General features: G+C 41.5%; 1 protein-coding gene across 1 annotated transcript in view; it reads left to right on the forward strand.

Moving 5' to 3' along the window:
• TDRD5 (tudor domain containing 5) overlaps positions 1-18974 on the forward strand; it is a 113425-nt gene that overhangs the window by 260 nt on the left and 94191 nt on the right. Inside the window, exons 2-3 of the mRNA XM_053693114.1 lie at positions 123-506; positions 10461-10933. Coding sequence (XP_053549089.1) covers positions 123-506; positions 10461-10933 — 857 coding nt within the window. The remainder of the gene's footprint in view (positions 1-122; positions 507-10460; positions 10934-18974) is intronic.

Genomic DNA, 18974 nt, shown 5'->3' on the forward strand with positions numbered 1-18974 from the left:
CTTAGAATAAAGTACAGAGCAAACTCGAAATATGTTAGGATAATAGACATAAATCAGGATTTTTTTGAAGTTTAGAAATGATTTAGCACAATTAGAAAATGATTTCTTTTCCTTCCTTGTAGGTGTTATTGATGAGGCTACTAAAGGAATAGCAGATTTGGTTGCTCAGCAGAAATCTCGTTCCAGAGCCAGAGCGAACCACAGGCGTCCAGTGATGAGATCTAGGTGCCATGTCGACTTGATAAGACGCGGCAGAACAGCTCCTCTGCTCCCTGCATCTGTAAAAAGTGATCTTCGAGACCTATTCTCGTTATCTCCATTGCTGCTCTCTGAGTTTGATAAGGCCTTTTTCCTAAGATTTGGCCGTCACTTCCAGTACACCCGGTATGGGTTTTATAGCATGCATGAGGTTCTCAATTCTATTGCAGATATGATTCAGGTGACGCAGACTAGAACAGGCTCTTTGTTATCTTTGCGGAATCCTGAAGTTAGTGGAAAGTCACATGGTGAGACTTTCTTTTATATTATTCAAATTTTTTTTTGTTCAGATTAATAACACATCAATTGCCGCAATGTATTTAACTTTATTCATTTATTCTTTGTGACCTGTGTCTTTTTATGAGAAGTGCTGTTTTCAGTGTCTCTTTGGTTATTATATTATAATACTCCTCAGTCTGCAAAATATTCCTCTTTTGTTAAGATATTGCACATTTGTTTATTCACTGTTCAATCTTTGGCTTCTGGTATTTTGACTGTCCTGATTATAGTCCATCATCCGTATCTTTTCTAGACTCTTCATATTATCAGAAGCAAATTAACAAATGCAACACATTTAAAACCACAGTCTCTCTTATTTATTTTCACAAATATTTTTGGTCATTTTTGCCTTGCTCAATCATTATACATGAGAATGAGAAGGTAATCATGGGAAAGATAGAAGTAAGTCATAGGCAGATTGAAAATGGCAGTTTCAATGAGTTGAAATACATCATGGTATAAGATTGTTAGTTATTTCCAAATTAGTACAAGTGTTTTTCAACTCCAGTCCTCAAGGCACACCAACGGACCAGGTTTTCATGATATCCGAACAAGAGCACAGGTGAAATAACCAGTTGACTATGTTTAGCAAGCTGTCCTCACCCATCAGCTGATTATTTTTACTTGTGAAAGATCACCACACTAAAATCTGTGCAAATCCAGATCTTAGTGTGATGATCTTTCACAAGAACCAATCCGGCCTTCGAAAAGAACCGAATCCTACAAACTGCCTCTTTCTTCCGCATTTGAATCCTAACAAAGGATCCACATGCACACCCGGTGTGTGTGTATGTATGTATGTGTGTGTGTGTGTGTGTGTATATATATATATATATATATATATATATATATACACACAAAATGCAGACAAATTAATATTATTCTTTATTTATAAAGCGCCAACAGATTCCGCAGTGCTGCCCATGGGTACAAGGATAAAAGTACAACGGAGAAACAATCCAATAAAAGACAAAATCTAGATGGTTAGGAGGATGGGAAACAGGAGGTGGGGACTGCAAAGGTGGGAATGATATTAGTGGGGAGATGAGGGCAACTGTTGGGTTAGTGAAGTTCATTTGTTACTGAGTCGGGTGATAGGCTTCCCTTAACAAAAAGGTCTTTAGGGAATGTTTAAAGGAGGAGAGGTTAGGGGAGAGTGACGGCTCGAGGAAGTGTGTTCCAGAGGGTTAGGGCCACACGAGAGAAGTCCTGTAGTCTAGCATGAGAGGAGGTGATGGTAGAGGATGCAAGGAGCAGGTCATTGTTGGATCTTAGGGTGCGGGCTGGGGTATATTTGTTGATGAGTGAGGACAGGTAGGGTGGGGCAGCATTGGTGAGGGCTTTGTAGGTCAGGGTGAGAATTTTGAATTTCCATCACTGCCGCCAACAGTGATGGAAAAATTAGAAACTGGAGTAGAGTTAGAGGGGGGATTAGAAGTAGTTTGGTTTTGGCCATGTTTATTTTTAGGTGGTGAGAGGCCATCCAGGAGGAAATGCCAGATAAGCAGTCACTGATGTGAGAATTAACAGAAGGAGAGAGTGCAGGGGTGGAAAGGTAGATCTGGATATCATCAGCATAGAGCTGGTAGTTGAAGCCATAGCTGTTAAGTTTACCCAGTGAAGAAGTGTAAATAGAGAAGAGTAGAGGACCCAGGACAGAGCCTTGAGGTACTCCAACAAACAGAGGCAATGGAGAGGAGGAGCCACCAGCAAAAGAGACGGAGAAGGATCTGTTCGAGAGATATGAGTGAATCCAGGAGAGGGCAGTGTCACAGAGCCCAAGAGAGCCAAGAGTCCGTAGGAGAAGGGGATGGTCAACAGTGTCAAAGGCAGCAGAGAGCTCAAGTAAGATGAGTGTAGAGTAGTAGTCTTTGTTTTTAGCAGAAAGAAGATAGTAATCTTGGTGAGGGCAGTCTCAGTTGAGTGTTGGGGACGGAAGCCAGATTGCAGGGGATCGAGCAGTGAGTTGGAGGACAGGAAGTGGGTTAGGTGATCGAAAACTAGTTTTTCAAGGATTTTTGAAGCTAGCGGGAGCAATGATATGGGGCGGTGGTTTACAGGAGAGTTAGGGTCAAGGGAGGGTTTTTTGAGGTTGGGGGTGACCTTTGCATGTTTGAAGGAGGCAGGGAATGAGCCGGTAGAAAGGGATAGGTTGAATATGAAGGTAAGAGCCGGAGTGAGGGTGGGACACAGAGAAGGTATTAGATGCAAAGGAATAGGGTCAAGTGGGCAGGTAGTGAGGTGTGAGGAAGACAGTAGGGAAGCCACTTCACTCTCAGTGGTTGGGAGGAGGATGCAGAGAGCGGCAGAGGGGGTGACTGGGAGTGAAGTTGGGAGATTGCAGGCTTGTGTTGGGATGTTTCATAGCATGGCAAGTGTGTTTTATTGAAAAAGTAGTCAGCCAGGTCTTGAGCACTGAACACAGATGAGGGGGGTGGTGCAGGTGGGTAGAGAAGAGAGTTGAAAATGGAGAAGAGTCTTTTAGGGTTTGAGGAGTGAGTGGATATAAGAGAAGAGAAGTAGGTTTGCTTGGCTAAGTGAAGGGCAGATGTGTAAGAGTAAAGGATTAACTTATAGTGCATGAATTCAGGTTCAGAGCGGGATTTTCTCCAGGCACGTTCAGCAGTGCGGGAACGTTTTTGTAGGTGGCGTGTTTGCTGGGAGTGCCAGGGCTGGAGCTGACGACGTGGGGCTTTGCGAAGTTGGGGCGGAGCGAGAGTGTCAAGTGCAGAGGAGAGAGTATTGTTGTAGTGGGTTATGGCAAGGTCAGGGCAGGATATTATAGAAGTGTGGGGGAGGCGTATTTGAATAAGATCTAAAAATCTAAATCAATATCTTGGGTGACCACCTTTTACTTTCAAAACAGCTTCAATTCCTCTAGGTATGTGTGTAAGCTCAGACTTTTGTAGGCATGTAGTCAGGTGCATGATTAAACAATTATACCATACAGGTGCTAATTATCAATTTAATATGCAGGTTGAAGCATAATAATAAACAGAAACCGCAATGTAGGAGGGATAATCTGGGCGAGGAACAGACAAACTCTGTTAACAAGGTGTCACGAATACCTCAGGAGTTAGCTGAGAAGGGGTTAATTCTGTTCAGTTTGTGAGCTAAAAAACAGTTATTTGCTTTTCATGAAGAATTGTGTCCTGTGTTTGTGTTTTCTTTGAAGTGCCAGGAGCCTCATAATTAGTTTCTAAGGCTCACTCCTCCAGATGTTATTGTGTATACATTGAATCATAAAGTCACTCAAGCTATTAGTTAAAGATACACAGGATAGAGTTTTATGGCTTAGACTGTCAGTAGAATACATGATAGAAAACAGGGCCTCAGTCACAGAAACTGATAATGTCAATAAAAGGACATTGGTCTAATGCCTATATGTGTTTAAAGACAGGGGGGTTTCTTAGCCCGCCCAGGAGGATGTGGTCAGGCAACCTGATCTATGGAAAAAAGGTATAAGGGTCTTGTGTGTTAACACTGAAATGGGTCATTCTTACAAGGGGAGCTGTTCTACAGAGTAAGGACCCATCGCTTCATGCCAGCCCCTGGCACAGATCTTAAAACTAGGAAAGTATTCAATCTGTTTTTCTCCTTTTTTATTTTAAAACACTGTTTGCTAATGTGTCATTTTATTTGTACCAACTTTTTATTAATAATGCATTGTGCATAATATTTTTGGCACAATAAATAATTATTTTATTAAGTTTGGCCTTTGTCTAATAATTGAACCACGTTACTGAAAGAGACTGGAATATTAGAACTGTATAATTGAGGTTATTTTCTGCTAAATTGTATTCAGAGAGTTAATGTTCAAGTCTTGTTTTTTCCTTAGGATTTTGCCTTTAATAAATTTTAAGTGGTGGCAGCTGAGATATTGTAGTTAGTTTAGTGTGGGGAGTTTTGGGCATTTCTCTTACGCCTAGTACAGACTAGAGAGTGTTGTTAACCCTTGCATCCACTGAACTACATCACAAGCTGGCCTGGTGTGGCTAGATTGTGACCTATTGGTGACAGTAAAAGGGGGCTGATAACCCTTTCTGTGCCAAATAAGTGACTGGCGCAGGGTTGGATAACCTTGGTTGGTCACATAAGGTGAGGATCCTGAAGACCGTTTAATGTCAAGTTATGCGCCATGGCAAGACTGAGCACAGCAACAAGACACAAGATCGTTAAACTGCATCACCATGGTCTCCCCCCCCCCCCCCCAGGCAGAAATTGCAATGCAGACATGGGCTTTCAGATGTGCTGTCCAAGTTCTTCTGAAGAAGCGCAAAAATACAGACAAGGTTGAGGACATTAGACACAGTGGTCGGCCAAGGAAACTTGGTGCAGCAAATGAAAGACATCATGCTTGCTTCCCTCTGCAATCAGAAGATGTCCAGCAGTCCCATCAACTCAGAATTTGCAGAAACCAGTGCGATCCTGGTACACCCATCTACTGTCCGGAGATGTCTGGTCATAAGTGGTCTTCATTGAAGACTTGTGGCCAAAAACCCACACCTCCGATGTGGAAGGCCAAGCAACTCAAGTATGCATAAAAACACAGGAACTGGGGTGCAGAAAATGGCAGCAGGTGCTGTGGACTGATTAGTCATAATTTAAAATATTTGGCTGGAGAAGAATGCAAAGGGAAATTAAAAACAAACTGGGGTATGATGTCTTGAATATATATTCGATTCAGTGCTGTGGGTATACAATGACCTGTTTTAGTTGCAGTGGTTATGTAATTAGCAACATTTATGTCAATGTGTATACGGATTGCAACAATGTGACAAACGGCAACTATGTTACCTCCAAGTACCTGTTTGTGTATACTGTACCGGTCCCTCTGCCGATATTGGTAGTCTGGTCCCCGGCTCTGTGTCCTCTGGTTATCTCCCAGTCTTGGATGTGTGTTTGTACACAATGCGTGTCTCTCCTCCACGCTTCCGGTTTGTGTCGGATCTTTGAATTGTGACTACGTCACGGGATGTATCAAGCTGGACGGATCTTTTGTAAGTGGCAGTTCTTCAGGGCTACCACTACCTTATGATCTTGGTTAGCCGATACTTTTCTGTCCAAGTTGTAAACAAGCAACAATTTATTTATACTCTGCGCAGTGTGTTGGTTTGTCTGGAAAGTCCTTAGACCCCTTAGAAGGTTATCATCAACGCGTTTCACCTATAACTAGGCTTTTTCAAGGCAGAAACATGTAGCTTTTTTGTTACTTTTCTCTCTCTCTTTTTTTTTTTTTTTGGTTCTGTAATGGGATGAGGATATTCACCGGCAATACCCCCAAATGATGCCCAGATATCTGGTTATCGTCCAGGAATACAGAGGATACGGCTAATAGGTGGTTTACCTCTCCAGTAATAGTCCTTTTTTCAGATATCATAGCCATTTTAATATAGTAAATAAAGGTAGTTTTCTGCTATTTTATTTTTTTCTGAAAGGAGATATATTGCTCTTACAACCTTTCTCTTTTGGATTTTGTATGTGAATTTAGGAACATAGTAGCTGTTAGATATTTCCAAGGGCCAAACCGATTTCAATTGTAAAACACATTAGCAATATTTACATGTCGCATTTCAGAACCCATTGGCAATATTTACATGTCGCATTTCAGAACCCATTGGCAATATTTACATGTCGCATTTCAGAACCCATTGGCAATATTTACATGTCGCATTTCATAACCCATTGACAATATTTACATGTCGCATTTCAGAACCCATTGGCAATATTTACATGTCGCATTTCAGAACCCATTGGCAATATTTACATGTCGCATTTCAGAACCCATTGGCAATATTTACATGTCGCATTTCAGAACCCATTGGCAATATTTACATGTCGCATTTCAGAACCCATTGGCAATATTTACATGTCGCATTTCAGAACCCATTGGCAATATTTGCATGTCGCATTTCAGAACCCATTGGCAATATTAGCATGTCGCATTTCAGAACCCATTGGCAATATTAGCATGTCGCATTTCAGAAACCATTAGTAATATTAGCATGTCACATTTCAGAAACCATTAGCAATATTAGCATGTCACATTTCAGAAACCATTAGCAATATTAGCATGTCACATTTCAGAAACCATTAGCAATATTAGCATGTCACATTTCAGAAACCATTAGCAATATTAGCATGTCACATTTCAGAAACCATTAGCAATATTAGCATGTCACATTTCAGAAACCATTAGCAATATTAGCATGTCACATTTCAGAAACCATTAGCAATATTAGCATGTCACATTTCAGAAACCATTAGTAATATTAGCATGTCACATTTCAGAAACCATTAGCAATATTAGCATGTCACATTTCCATGACCTGGTGGCAATATTTAGGAAAAAGGGAAATTCTAGGTGCTAGAGGATGTATGTACCCAGCTTAGCTAGTGAATTCCCCTCCAAGAAAACAGGTGTTGCAACAGCAGATATCAAAAGTAAGTTAAGCGCTAGAAGCAAGGGTATAAGTGTATATAAAAAAATTTATAGTGTATTGTATCCAACAAAAATAATTAAAGTAAATATCGTGAATGCAATCTCCAAAATAAAAGATTAGTTATCTAGTGATGTTAAATTAATTGATATATTCCATATATAAAGGTAAACTGAGGCATATGAAATGTATCAATGTATAGTTCCAATATAGCAATTTATTTAAAATACTGTATCAAAATTGTTACAAGCTAGACAATATCAACTTCTAAAACAATACAACATTTAAAAAAAAGGGACGTCTCCCTTAAGCAGTGGCAATTTCACATATAACCCTAAAATGAGCATAAAATGCAAATAGAAAATAAAATAAAAATGAAAATATTATCAGTACTTGCGCTTGTAGAGAGTGTTTCAATCTCCAAAAAATGAAAGTTTATTGTTTGCCAATGGCAAGTATAGAAGAAGCAAATGAGCTAATTTGATAGCAGGCCGTGATCACCAAATGTGTGTAGCTTGGCGTTACCGACTGGTAGTTAATGCGCCTTTTTGTCTTGATGAAGCCTAAGGGCGAAACGCGTTGACTTGACACTGTGCTTTCTGCTATTTTATCTTATCTTTGATGTTATTTGATAACATTACTGTGTTCTGAAGGACTTTTATTTGAACTTTTATCATTATTTGCTGTGCCTGCTGGCACCAACATATCAACGCAGGCACCAACATATCAACACAGAATCTCCCAGTCGCTACTAGCGACCACACAGCTAATCATCACTAAGAATTTCCTAGTCGCTGTCAGCGACCGCCAAGTCTTTCAACAAAGGATTGTCTAGTCGCAATTAGCGACCGCAAAGATTGATTCAATCATCTAAAGATCCTCCAGTCATTACGAACGACCGCCAAGTAAGAGAATTGAAGGATCCACCTGTTGCCTTAGGCAACCAGAACCCTAAGAACCAACACCATCCAGTATCAACAGTCGCCATATAGCGACCGCAAAGTCCACAAGTAAGGCTTACAAAGTCTTATAGATCCTGTTGGTCTACACCACTTATCATTAAGCAAAAAAGAAAATATCAGTCAGTTTTTGTGACCGCAAAGATTATTTCTATATCCCCCAGGACTTCCTTCCATACTAAGGAATAGGGGTCACTACGAGAAACATCAAACGTCACCGCAGAACGTGACATCAGAGGGGTCACGTAGGAGCCGTACAAAAAGGCGCATTAACTACCAGTCGGTAACGCCAAGCTACACACATTTGGTGATCACGGCCTGCTATCAAATTAGCTCATTTGCTTCTTCTATACTTGCCATCGGCAAACAATAAACTCTCCTTATTTTTTGGAGATTGAAACACTCTCTACAAGTGCAAGTACTGATAATATTTTCATTTTTATTTTATTTTCTATTTGCATTTTATGCTCATTTTAGGGTTATATGTGAAATTGCCACTGCTTAAGGGAGAATTTATTTTAAATGTTGTATTGTTTTAGAATTTGATATTGTCTAGCTTGTAACAATTTTAATACAGTATTTTAAATAAATTGCTATATTGGAACTATACATTGATACATTTCATATGTCTCCGTTTACCTTTATATATTGAATATATCAATTCATTTAACATCACTAGATAACTTATCTTTTATTTTGGAGATTGCATTCACGATATTCACTTTAATTATTTTTGTTGGATACAATACACTATAAATTTTTTTATATACACTTATACCCTTGCTTCTAGCGCTTAACTTACTTTTGATATCTGCTGGTGGCAATATTAGCATGTCACATTTTAGAACCTGGGGGCAATATTAGCATGTCACATTTCCATGACCTGGTGGCAATATTAGCATGTCACATTTCCATGACCTGGTGGCAATATTAGCATGTCACATTTCCATGACTTGGTAGCAATATTAGCATGTCACATTTCAGAACTTTGTGGCAATATTAGCATGTCACATTTCAGAACCTGGCGGCAATATTAGCATGTCACATTTCCATGACTTGGTAGCAATATTAGCATGTCACATTTCAGAACTTTGTGGCAATATTAGCATGTCACATTTCAGAACCTGGCGGCAATATTAGCATGTCACATTTCCATGACTTGGTAGCAATATTAGCATGTCACATTTCAGAACTTTGTGGCAATATTAGCATGTCACATTTCCATGACCTGGTGGCAATATTAGCATGTCACATTTCCATGACTTGGTAGCAATATTAGCATGTCACATTTCAGAACTTTGTGGCAATATTAGCATGTCACATTTCCATGACCTGGTGGCAATATTAGCAAGTCACATTTCCATGACTTGGTAGCAATATTAGCATGTCACATTTCAGAACTTTGTGGCAATATTAGCATGTCACATTTCCATGTCCTGGTGGCAATATTAGCATCTCACATTTCAGAACCTGGTGGCAATATTAGCATGTCACATTTCCATGACTTGGTAGCAATATTAGCATGTCACATTTCAGAACTTTGTGGCAATATTAGCATGTCACATTTCCATGACCTGGTGGCAATATTAGCATGCCACATTTCAGAACCTGGGGGCAATATTAGCATGTCACATTTCCATGACCTGGTGGCAATATTAGCATGTCACATTTCAGAACCTGGGGGCAATATTATCATGTCACATTTCCATGACCTGGTGGCAATATTAGCATGTCACATTTCCATGACTTGGTAGCAATATTAGCATGTCACATTTCAGAACTTTGTGGCAATATTAGCATGTCACATTTCCATGACCTGGTGGCAATATTAGCAAGTCACATTTCCATGACTTGGTAGCAATATTAGCATGTCACATTTCAGAACTTTGTGGCAATATTAGCATGTCACATTTCCATGTCCTGGTGGCAATATTAGCATCTCACATTTCAGAACCTGGTGGCAATATTAGCATGTCACATTTCCATGACTTGGTAGCAATATTAGCATGTCACATTTCAGAACTTTGTGGCAATATTAGCATGTCACATTTCCATGACCTGGTGGCAATATTAGCATGCCACATTTCAGAACCTGGGGGCAATATTAGCATGTCACATTTCCATGACCTGGTGGCAATATTAGCATGTCACATTTCAGAACCTGGGGGCAATATTATCATGTCACATTTCCATGACCTGGTAGCAATATTAGCATGTCACATTTCAGAACCTGGGAGCAATATTAGCATGTCACATTTCCATGACCTGGTAGCAATATTAGCTTGTCACACTTCCATGACCTGGTAGCAATATTAGCATGTCACATTTCCATGACCTGGTAGCAATATTAGCATGTCACATTTCAGAACCCATTGGCGCTGGCTTACCATTAAACCATTCATATATCTCCTGCTTCTTCTCCTACTTCTCCTGTGCTGTTATGTGAAGAAAAGGGATTTGACCATAAGTGCAAAAACTTATTTTCTGTGTATATTTAATTGTGTTGTTGTTGTTGTTGTTTCAGGTAACTCCATAAAAGGGAATAGTGTTCATCAGCCTTCTCAACCTAAGACTTTTCTCAAGCCACAGTCTTTGTCTCTGAAGCCACATACTAGTTCTGTGCCAATTGTACCCCTGTTGCCTAGTAATGACTATACTTCTCTTAACCTCCAAAGTTCAACGAAGATAGCAAGCCTTTTTAAACAGAATTTAGTAAAGAAGTCAGATGAAATATTCCAAGTCTGTGTTGATAAAAAGTCCCAGGAGAAACCACTGATGTCAATAGGAAATGGCACCCCAGAAAATAGCTTGTCTACGAAGAATTCCTGTTTACTTGAAGATTCCCAAAATATTAATATAAATCCCAGTGATAAACCTCCAGAACTTGCTGAAACCACTACAACATATGAAACGGTGGCATCTGCAGAAACAGCTGAAAAAGAACATACCTCATCTTTGGATGATAAAGAAAACGGATTATCGTGGTTGGAAGCAAAGGTATAAAATGTTATGTTTAAATAATATTTAGGGCCTTTTTTTTAACTTGTATATCTGCATATCGGCATGTTCCATATATCTGCTTTTCATTGAGACACCCCTTAATAACTTGATTTGATTTACTTTCTCCATTGCAGTGACCAATCAGAGGCTAGATGTAAATGAGTTCTTTCATTCATTTAAGCAATCACTGTGTACCATGTTGCAGTATTCTATAGTTAAGGGCAATGAAAAAAGCACACCAGTGTAAATTACAGGGAAATCAGGAATAAAAAATAATGTATGGATATATATTGAATTTTAACTATGTTTTTAAATGGACAGTAAAGTCAAAATTCAGCTTTTATGACTTAGAGCATACAATTTTAAACAACTTTCCAATTTACTGCTATTATTTAATTTGCTTCATTCTCTTTTTATCCTTTGCTAAATAAAATACATAGGTATTTGCAGGAGCAGCAATGCACTACTGGGAGCTAGCTAATGATTGGTGGCTGCACATATTTGCCTCCTCCCTTTGCCTCACCTGATGTGTTCTGCTAGCTCCCAGTAGTGTATTGCTGCATCTTCAACATAGGATACCAAGAGAATGAAGCAAAGTTTACTAATAGAAGTAAAAAAAAAATGTAAACTGGATGCTATGGGGCATATTTATCGTGCTCTGTATGGAGCTTGAGGCCCCTTGTGCTCACCGGAAACAGAAGTTATGAAGCATAACTTGTCCGCCTGCTCTGAAGCAACAGACAGAAATCAACCCAATCTAATACGATCGGGTTGATTGACACCCCCTACTAGCGACCGATTGGCCACGAATCTGCAGGGGGCGGTATTGCACCAGCAGTTCGCAAGAACTGCTGGTGCAATGATAAATGCCGACAGCGTATGCTGTTTGCATTTATCGATGTGCAGCGGACATGATACGCTACTTTGTATCATGTCCGCTCGCACATTGTTAAATATGCACCTATGGCCTCTATTTAACAAGGTCTGGCGGACCTGATGCGACAGTGCGGATCAGGTCCGCCAGACCTCGCTGAATGCGGAGAGCAATGCGCTCTCCGTATTCAGCATTGCACCAGCAGCTGGTGCAACACCGCCCCCTGCAGACTCGCGGCCAATGGGCCGCCAGCAGGGGGGTGTCAATCAACCCGATCGTACTCGATCGGGTTGGTTTCCGGCGATGTCTGTCCGCCTGCTCAGAGCAGGTGGACAGGTTATGGAGCAGCGGTCTTTAGACCGCTGCTTCATATCTGCTGTTTCTGGCGAGTCTGAAGACTCGCCAGAAACACGGGCCGTCAAGCTCCTTTCGGAGCTTGATAGATAGGCTCTATATCTGAATCATAATTTTTTTTTTCTGTGTTTCATGTCCCTTTAATGTTGAGTTTAATATCTCACATTAATACATTCATTATTATTTCTTAGTAGTTTTCACAATGAATAGTTTATTGATTAATTAAGCAGTTATAAGGTTTGATTTACCTGAGCACAATACAGTTTAATTTTACTTGATCAAAAATCTTTGAAATATACTTAGCCTTCTCGTTCTCCTCTTCACTTGTACAGTTGTTTTCAATTATAGAAGCAAAGAGCTACAATAGGAAGGAAGCTGTAGCGCCAGTCTCTATAGAGAGAATAGGCATGAGCTCTCTGTCTCTGTTGGGTGTTGTAGGAGCTACGCTTGAGTAGAGGCAGCATGAGTGTGCACCGATTCTCTCTATAGAAGCTAGAATTAAACTTTCAATTGGCTGTAGTGTTTCTATAACACTGACAGTGCTGGACGAGTGGGAGGACAACAAGAAGGGTAAGTATACATACAGAAAGAGAAGCCCTCTAACAGGAACAAACAACCAGTCAGTAGCTTGTTCTGTGGAAAGTTACCACAGAGGAGAATCCTCTTGTAGCCCAATTGTGCTTTTCACAGAGGAGGACGTTCCTGAAGTATGATCTGAGGTCTGATCCCACTAAACAAGGTCAGTTCAGCCCCAAAATACCAGGCAATCCTTCTCTGAACAAAGAACGTGCTTAGATAAATATGGCTGCACCTCACTAATGAGGCCCAAAGAAGGACAAAACGATCATCTGGGGTTTCCATGTTCCTTGTTCACAGGAGGATTGCCTGGTATTTTGGTTTGGACTGACCTTGTTAGGCAGGATCCTCTGTGAAAAGCACAATTGGGCTAAAAGAGGCTGCTCCCAGGTAGTAACTGACCATAGAACAAGCTACTGAGCTGTTGTTCGTTCCTGGTGGAGCGATTCTGTTTGTATTTGCAATATCACCCTGGGAAGTCTCCCTAAGGGTGATGAGGGAAACCAGACATGTACTCCTTGCCCAATGTGCTTAGAGGGATATGGCTGCACCTCACTGACGAGGCCTAAAGAAGGTAGAAACGATTGCCTGGGGTTGCTGTTTTCCTTATTGAGGAGGATTGTCTGGTATTTTGGGGCTGGACTGACTGATATACATCAGAAAGGATCAGACTGATATACATCAGAAAGGTTCTCCGAAAAGCTTGCCCTTGAACATGCTACTGAGCTGTTGCTTGTTCCTGGTAAAGCGCTTCTCTCGCTCTAGGTATAAGAAGGGTTAGTATATTTCAAAGATTTTTGTTTATGTAAAATTTCTAATTAAAGGAACAGTCTAGTTCAAAATAAACTTTCATGATTCAGATAGGGCATGTAATTTTGAACAACTTTCTAATTTACTTTTATCACCAATTTTGCTTTGTTCTTTCTGTATTCTTAGTTGAAAGCTAAACCTAGGAGGTTCATATGCTAATTTCTTAGACCTTGAAGGCTGCCTCTAAGCTGAATGCATTTTGACAGTTTTTCACCACTAGAGGGTGTTAGTGCATGTGTGTCATATAGATAACACTGTGCTCATGCACATGGAGTTACCTAGGAGTAAGCACTGATTGGCTAAAATACAAGTCTGTCAAAAGAACTGAAATAAGGGGGCAGTCTGCAGAGGCTTAGATATAAGGTAATTACAGAGGTAAAAAGTATATTAATATAACAGTGTTGGTTATGCAAAACTAGGGAATGGGTAATAAAGGGATTATCTATCTTTTAAAACAATAAAAATTCTGGTGTAGACTGTCCCTTTAAAAAAACAGAATTTATGTTTACCTGATAAATTACTTTCTCCAACGGTGTGTCCGGTCCACGGCGTCATCCTTACTTGTGGGATATTCTCTTCCCCAACAGGAAATGGCAAAGAGCCCAGCAAAGCTGGTCACATGATCCCTCCTAGGCTCCGCCTACCCCAGTCATTCGACCGACGTTAAGGAGGAATATTTGCATAGGAGAAACCATATGGTACCGTGGTGACTGTAGTTAAAGAAAATAAATTATCAGACCTGATTAAAAAAACCAGGGCGGGCCGTGGACCGGACACACCGTTGGAGAAAGTAATTTATCAGGTAAACATAAATTCTGTTTTCTCCAACATAGGTGTGTCCGGTCCACGGCGTCATCCTTACTTGTGGGAACCAATACCAAAGCTTTAGGACACGGATGAAGGGAGGGAGCAAATCAGGTCACCTAAATGGAAGGCACCACGGCTTGCAAAACCTTTCTCCCAAAAATAGCCTCAGAAGAAGCAAAAGTATCAAACTTGTAAAATTTGGTAAAAGTGTGCAGTGAAGACCAAGTCGCTGCCCTACATATCTGATCAACAGAAGCCTCGTTCTTGAAGGCCCATGTGGAAGCCACAGCCCTAGTGGAATGAGCTGTGATTCTTTCGGGAGGCTGCCGTCCGGCAGTCTCGTAAGCCAATCTGATGATGCTTTTAATCCAAAAAGAGAGAGAGGTAGAAGTTGCTTTTTGACCTCTCCTTTTACCGGAATAAACAACAAACAAGGAAGATGTTTGTCTAAAATCCTTTGTAGCATCTAAATAGAATTTTAGAGCGCGAACAACATCCAAATTGTGTAACAAACGTTCCTTCTTTGAAACTGGTTTCGGACACAGAGAAGGTATGATAATCTCCTGGTTAATGTTTTTGTTAGAAACAACTTTTGGAAGAAAACCAGGTTTAGTACGTAAAACCACCTTATCTGCATGGAACACCAGATAAGGAGGAGAACACTGCAGAGCAGATAATTCTGAAACTCTTCTAGCAGAAGAAATTGCAACTAAAAACAAAACTTTCCAAGATAATAACTTAATATCAACGGAATGCAAGGGTTCAAACGGAACCCCCTGAAGAACTGAAAGAACTAAATTGAGACTCCAAGGAGGAGTCAAAGGTTTGTAAACAGGCTTAATTCTAACCAGAGCCTGAACAAAGGCTTGAACATCTGGCACAGCGGCCAGCTTTTTGTGAAGTAACACAGACAAGGCAGAAATCTGTCCCTTCAGGGAACTTGCAGATAATCCTTTTTCCAATCCTTCTTGAAGGAAGGATAGAATCCTAGGAATCTTAACCTTGTCCCAAGGGAATCCTTTAGATTCACACCAACAGATATATTTTTTCCAAATTTTGTGGTAAATCTTTCTAGTTACAGGCTTTCTGGCCTGAACAAGAGTATCGATAACAGAATCTGAGAATCCTCGCTTCGATAAGATCAAGCGTTCAATCTCCAAGCAGTCAGCTGGAGTGAAACCAGATTCGGATGTTCGAACGGACCCTGAACAAGAAGGTCTCGTCTCAAAGGTAGCTTCCAAGGAGGAGCTGATGACATATTCACCAGATCTGCGTACCAAGTCCTGCGTGGCCACGCAGGAGCTATCAAGATCACCGACGCCCTCTCCTGATTGATCCTGGCTACCAGCCTGGGGATGAGAGGAAACGGCGGGAACACATAAGCTAGTTTGAAGGTCCAAGGTGCTACTAATGCATCCACTAGAGCCGCCTTGGGATCCCTGGATCTGGACCCGTAGCAAGGAACTTTGAAGTTCTGACGAGAGGCCATCAGATCCATGTCTGGAATGCCCCACAGCTGAGTGACTTGGGCAAAGATTTCCGGATGGAGTTCCCACTCCCCCGGATGCAATGTCTGACGACTCAGAAAATCCGCTTCCCAATTTTCCACTCCTGGGATGTGGATAGCAGACAGGTGGCAGGAGTGAGACTCCGCCCATAGAATGATTTTGGCCACTTCTTCCATCGCCAGGGAACTCCTTGTTCCCCCCTGATGGTTGATGTACGCAACAGTTGTCATGTTGTCTGATTGAAACCGTATGAACTTGGCCCTCGCTAGCTGAGGTCAAGCCTTGAGAGCATTGAATATCGCTCTCAGTTCCAGAATATTTATCGGTAGAAGAGATTCTTCCCGAGACCAAAGACCCTGAGCTTTCAGGGATCCCCAGACCGCGCCCCAGCCCATCAGACTGGCGTCGGTCGTGACAATGACCCACTCTGGTCTGCGGAATGTCATCCCTCGTGACAGGTTGTCCAGGGACAGCCACCAACGGAGTGAGTCTCTGGTCCTCTGATTTACTTGTATCTTCGGAGACAAGTCTGTATAGTCCCCATTCCACTGACTGAGCATGCACAGTTGTAATGGTCTTAGATGAATGCGTGCAAAAGGAACTATGTCCATTGCCGCTACCATCAACCCGATCACTTCCATGCACTGAGCTATGGAAGGAAGAGGAACGGAATGAAGTATCCGACAAGAGTCTAGAAGTTTTGTTTTTCTGGCCTCTGTCAGAAAAATTCTCATTTCTAAGGAGTCTATTATTGTTCCCAAGAAGGGAACCCTTGTTGACGGAGATAGAGAACTCTTTTCCACGTTCACTTTCCATCCGTGAGATCTGAGAAAGGCCAGGACAATGTCCGTGTGAGCCTTTGCTTGAGGAAGGGACGACGCTTGAATCAGAATGTCGTCCAAGTAAGGTACTACAGCAATGCCCCTTGGTCTTAGCACAGCTAGAAGGGACCCTAGTACCTTTGTGAAAATCCTTGGAGCAGTGGCTAATCCGAAAGGAAGCGCCACGAACTGGTAATGTTTGTCCAGGAATGCGAACCTCAGGAACCGATGATGTTCCTTGTGGATAGGAATATGTAGATACGCATCCTTTAAATCCACCGTGGTCATGAATAGACCTTCCTGGATGGAAGGAAGAATAGTTCGAATGGTTTCCATCTTGAACGATGGAACCTTGAGAAACTTGTTTAAGATCTTGAGATCTAAGATTGGTCTGAACGTTCCCTCTTTTTTGGGAACTATAAACAGATTGGAGTAGAACCCCATCCCTTGTTCTCTTAATGGAACGGGATGAATCACTCCCATTTTTAACAGGTCTTCTACACAATGTAAGAATGCCTGTCTTTTTATGTGGTCTGAGGACAACTGAGACCTGTGGAACCTCCCCCTTGGGGGAAGTCCCTTGAATTCCAGAAGATAACCTTGGGAGACTATTTCTAGCGCCCAAGGATCCAGAACATCTCTTGCCCAAGCCTGAGCGAAGAGAGAGAGTCTGCCCCCCACCAGATCCGGTCCCGGATCGGGGGCCAACATTTCATGCTGTCTTGGTAGCAGTGGCAGGTTTCTTGGCCTGCTTTCCCTTGTTCCAGCCTTGCATTGGTCTCCAAGCTGGCTTGGCTTGAGAAGTATTACCCTCTTGCTTAGAGGACGTAGCACTTTGGGCTGGTCCGTTTCTGCGAAAGGGACGAAAATTAGGTTTATTTTTTGCCTTGAAAGGCCGATCCTGAGGAAGGGCGTGGCCCTTACCCCCAGTGATATCCGAGATAATCTCTTTCAAGTCAGGGCCAAACAGCGTTTTCCCCTTGAAAGGAATGTTAAGTAGCTTGTTCTTGGAAGACGCATCAGCCGACCAAGATTTCAACCAAAGCGCTCTGCGCGCCACAATAGCAAACCCAGAGTTCTTAGCCGCTAACCTAGCCAATCTAGGGTGAAAGAATTAGCCAATTTGAGAGCATTGATTCTGTCCATAATCTCCTCATAAGGAGGAGAATCACTGTCGACCGCCTTTATCAGCTCATCGAACCAGAAACATGCGGCTGTAGCGACAGGGACAATGCATGAAATTGGTTGTAGAAGGTAACCCTGCTGAACAAACATCTTTTTAAGCAAACCTTCTAATTTTTTATCCATAGGATCTTTGAAAACACAACTATCCTCTATGGGTATAGTGGTGCGTTTGTTTAAAGTGGAAACCGCTCCCTCGACCTTGGGGACTGTCTGCCATAAGTCCTTTCTGGGGTCGACCATAGGAAACAATTTTTTAAATATGGGGGGAGGGACGAAAGGAATACCGGGCCTTTCCCATTCTTTATTAACAATGTCCGCCACCCGCTTGGGTATAGGAAAAGCTTCTGGGAGCCCCGGCACCTCTAGGAACTTGTCCATTTTACATAGTTTCTCTGGGATGACCAACTTGTCACAATCATCCAGAGTGGATAATACCTCCTTAAGCAGAATGCGGAGATGTTCCAACTTAAATTTAAATGCAATCACATCAGGTTCAGCTTGTTGAGAAATGTTCCCTGAATCAGTAATTTCTCCCTCAGACAAAACCTCCCTGGCCCCATCAGACTGAGTTAGGGGCCCTTCAGAAATATTAATATCAGCGTCGTCATGCTCTTCAGTATCTAAAACAGAGCAGTCGCGCTTACGCTGATAAGTGTTCATTTTGGCTAAAATGTTTTTGACAGAATTATCCATTACAGCCGTTAATTGTTGCATAGTAAGGAGTATTGGCGCGCTAGATGTACTAGGGGCCTCCTGAGTGGGCAAGACTCGTGTAGACGAAGGAGGGAATGATGCAGTACCATGCTTACTCCCCTCACTTGAGGAATCATCTTGGGCATCATTGTCATTGTCACATAAATCACATTTATTTAAATGAATAGGAATTCTGGCTTCCCCACATTCAGAACACAGTCTATCTGGTAGTTCAGACATGTTAAACAGGCATAAACTTGATAACAAGTACAAAAAACGTTTTAAAATAAAACCGTTACTGTCACTTTAAATTTTAAACTGAACACACTTTATTACTGCAAATGCGAAAAAACATGAAGGAATTGTTCAAAATTCACCAAATTTTCACCACAGTGTCTTAAAGCCTTAAA

This window comes from Bombina bombina, chromosome 10 (genome assembly GCF_027579735.1).
Source record: "Bombina bombina isolate aBomBom1 chromosome 10, aBomBom1.pri, whole genome shotgun sequence".
Taxonomy (NCBI): domain Eukaryota; kingdom Metazoa; phylum Chordata; class Amphibia; order Anura; family Bombinatoridae; genus Bombina; species Bombina bombina.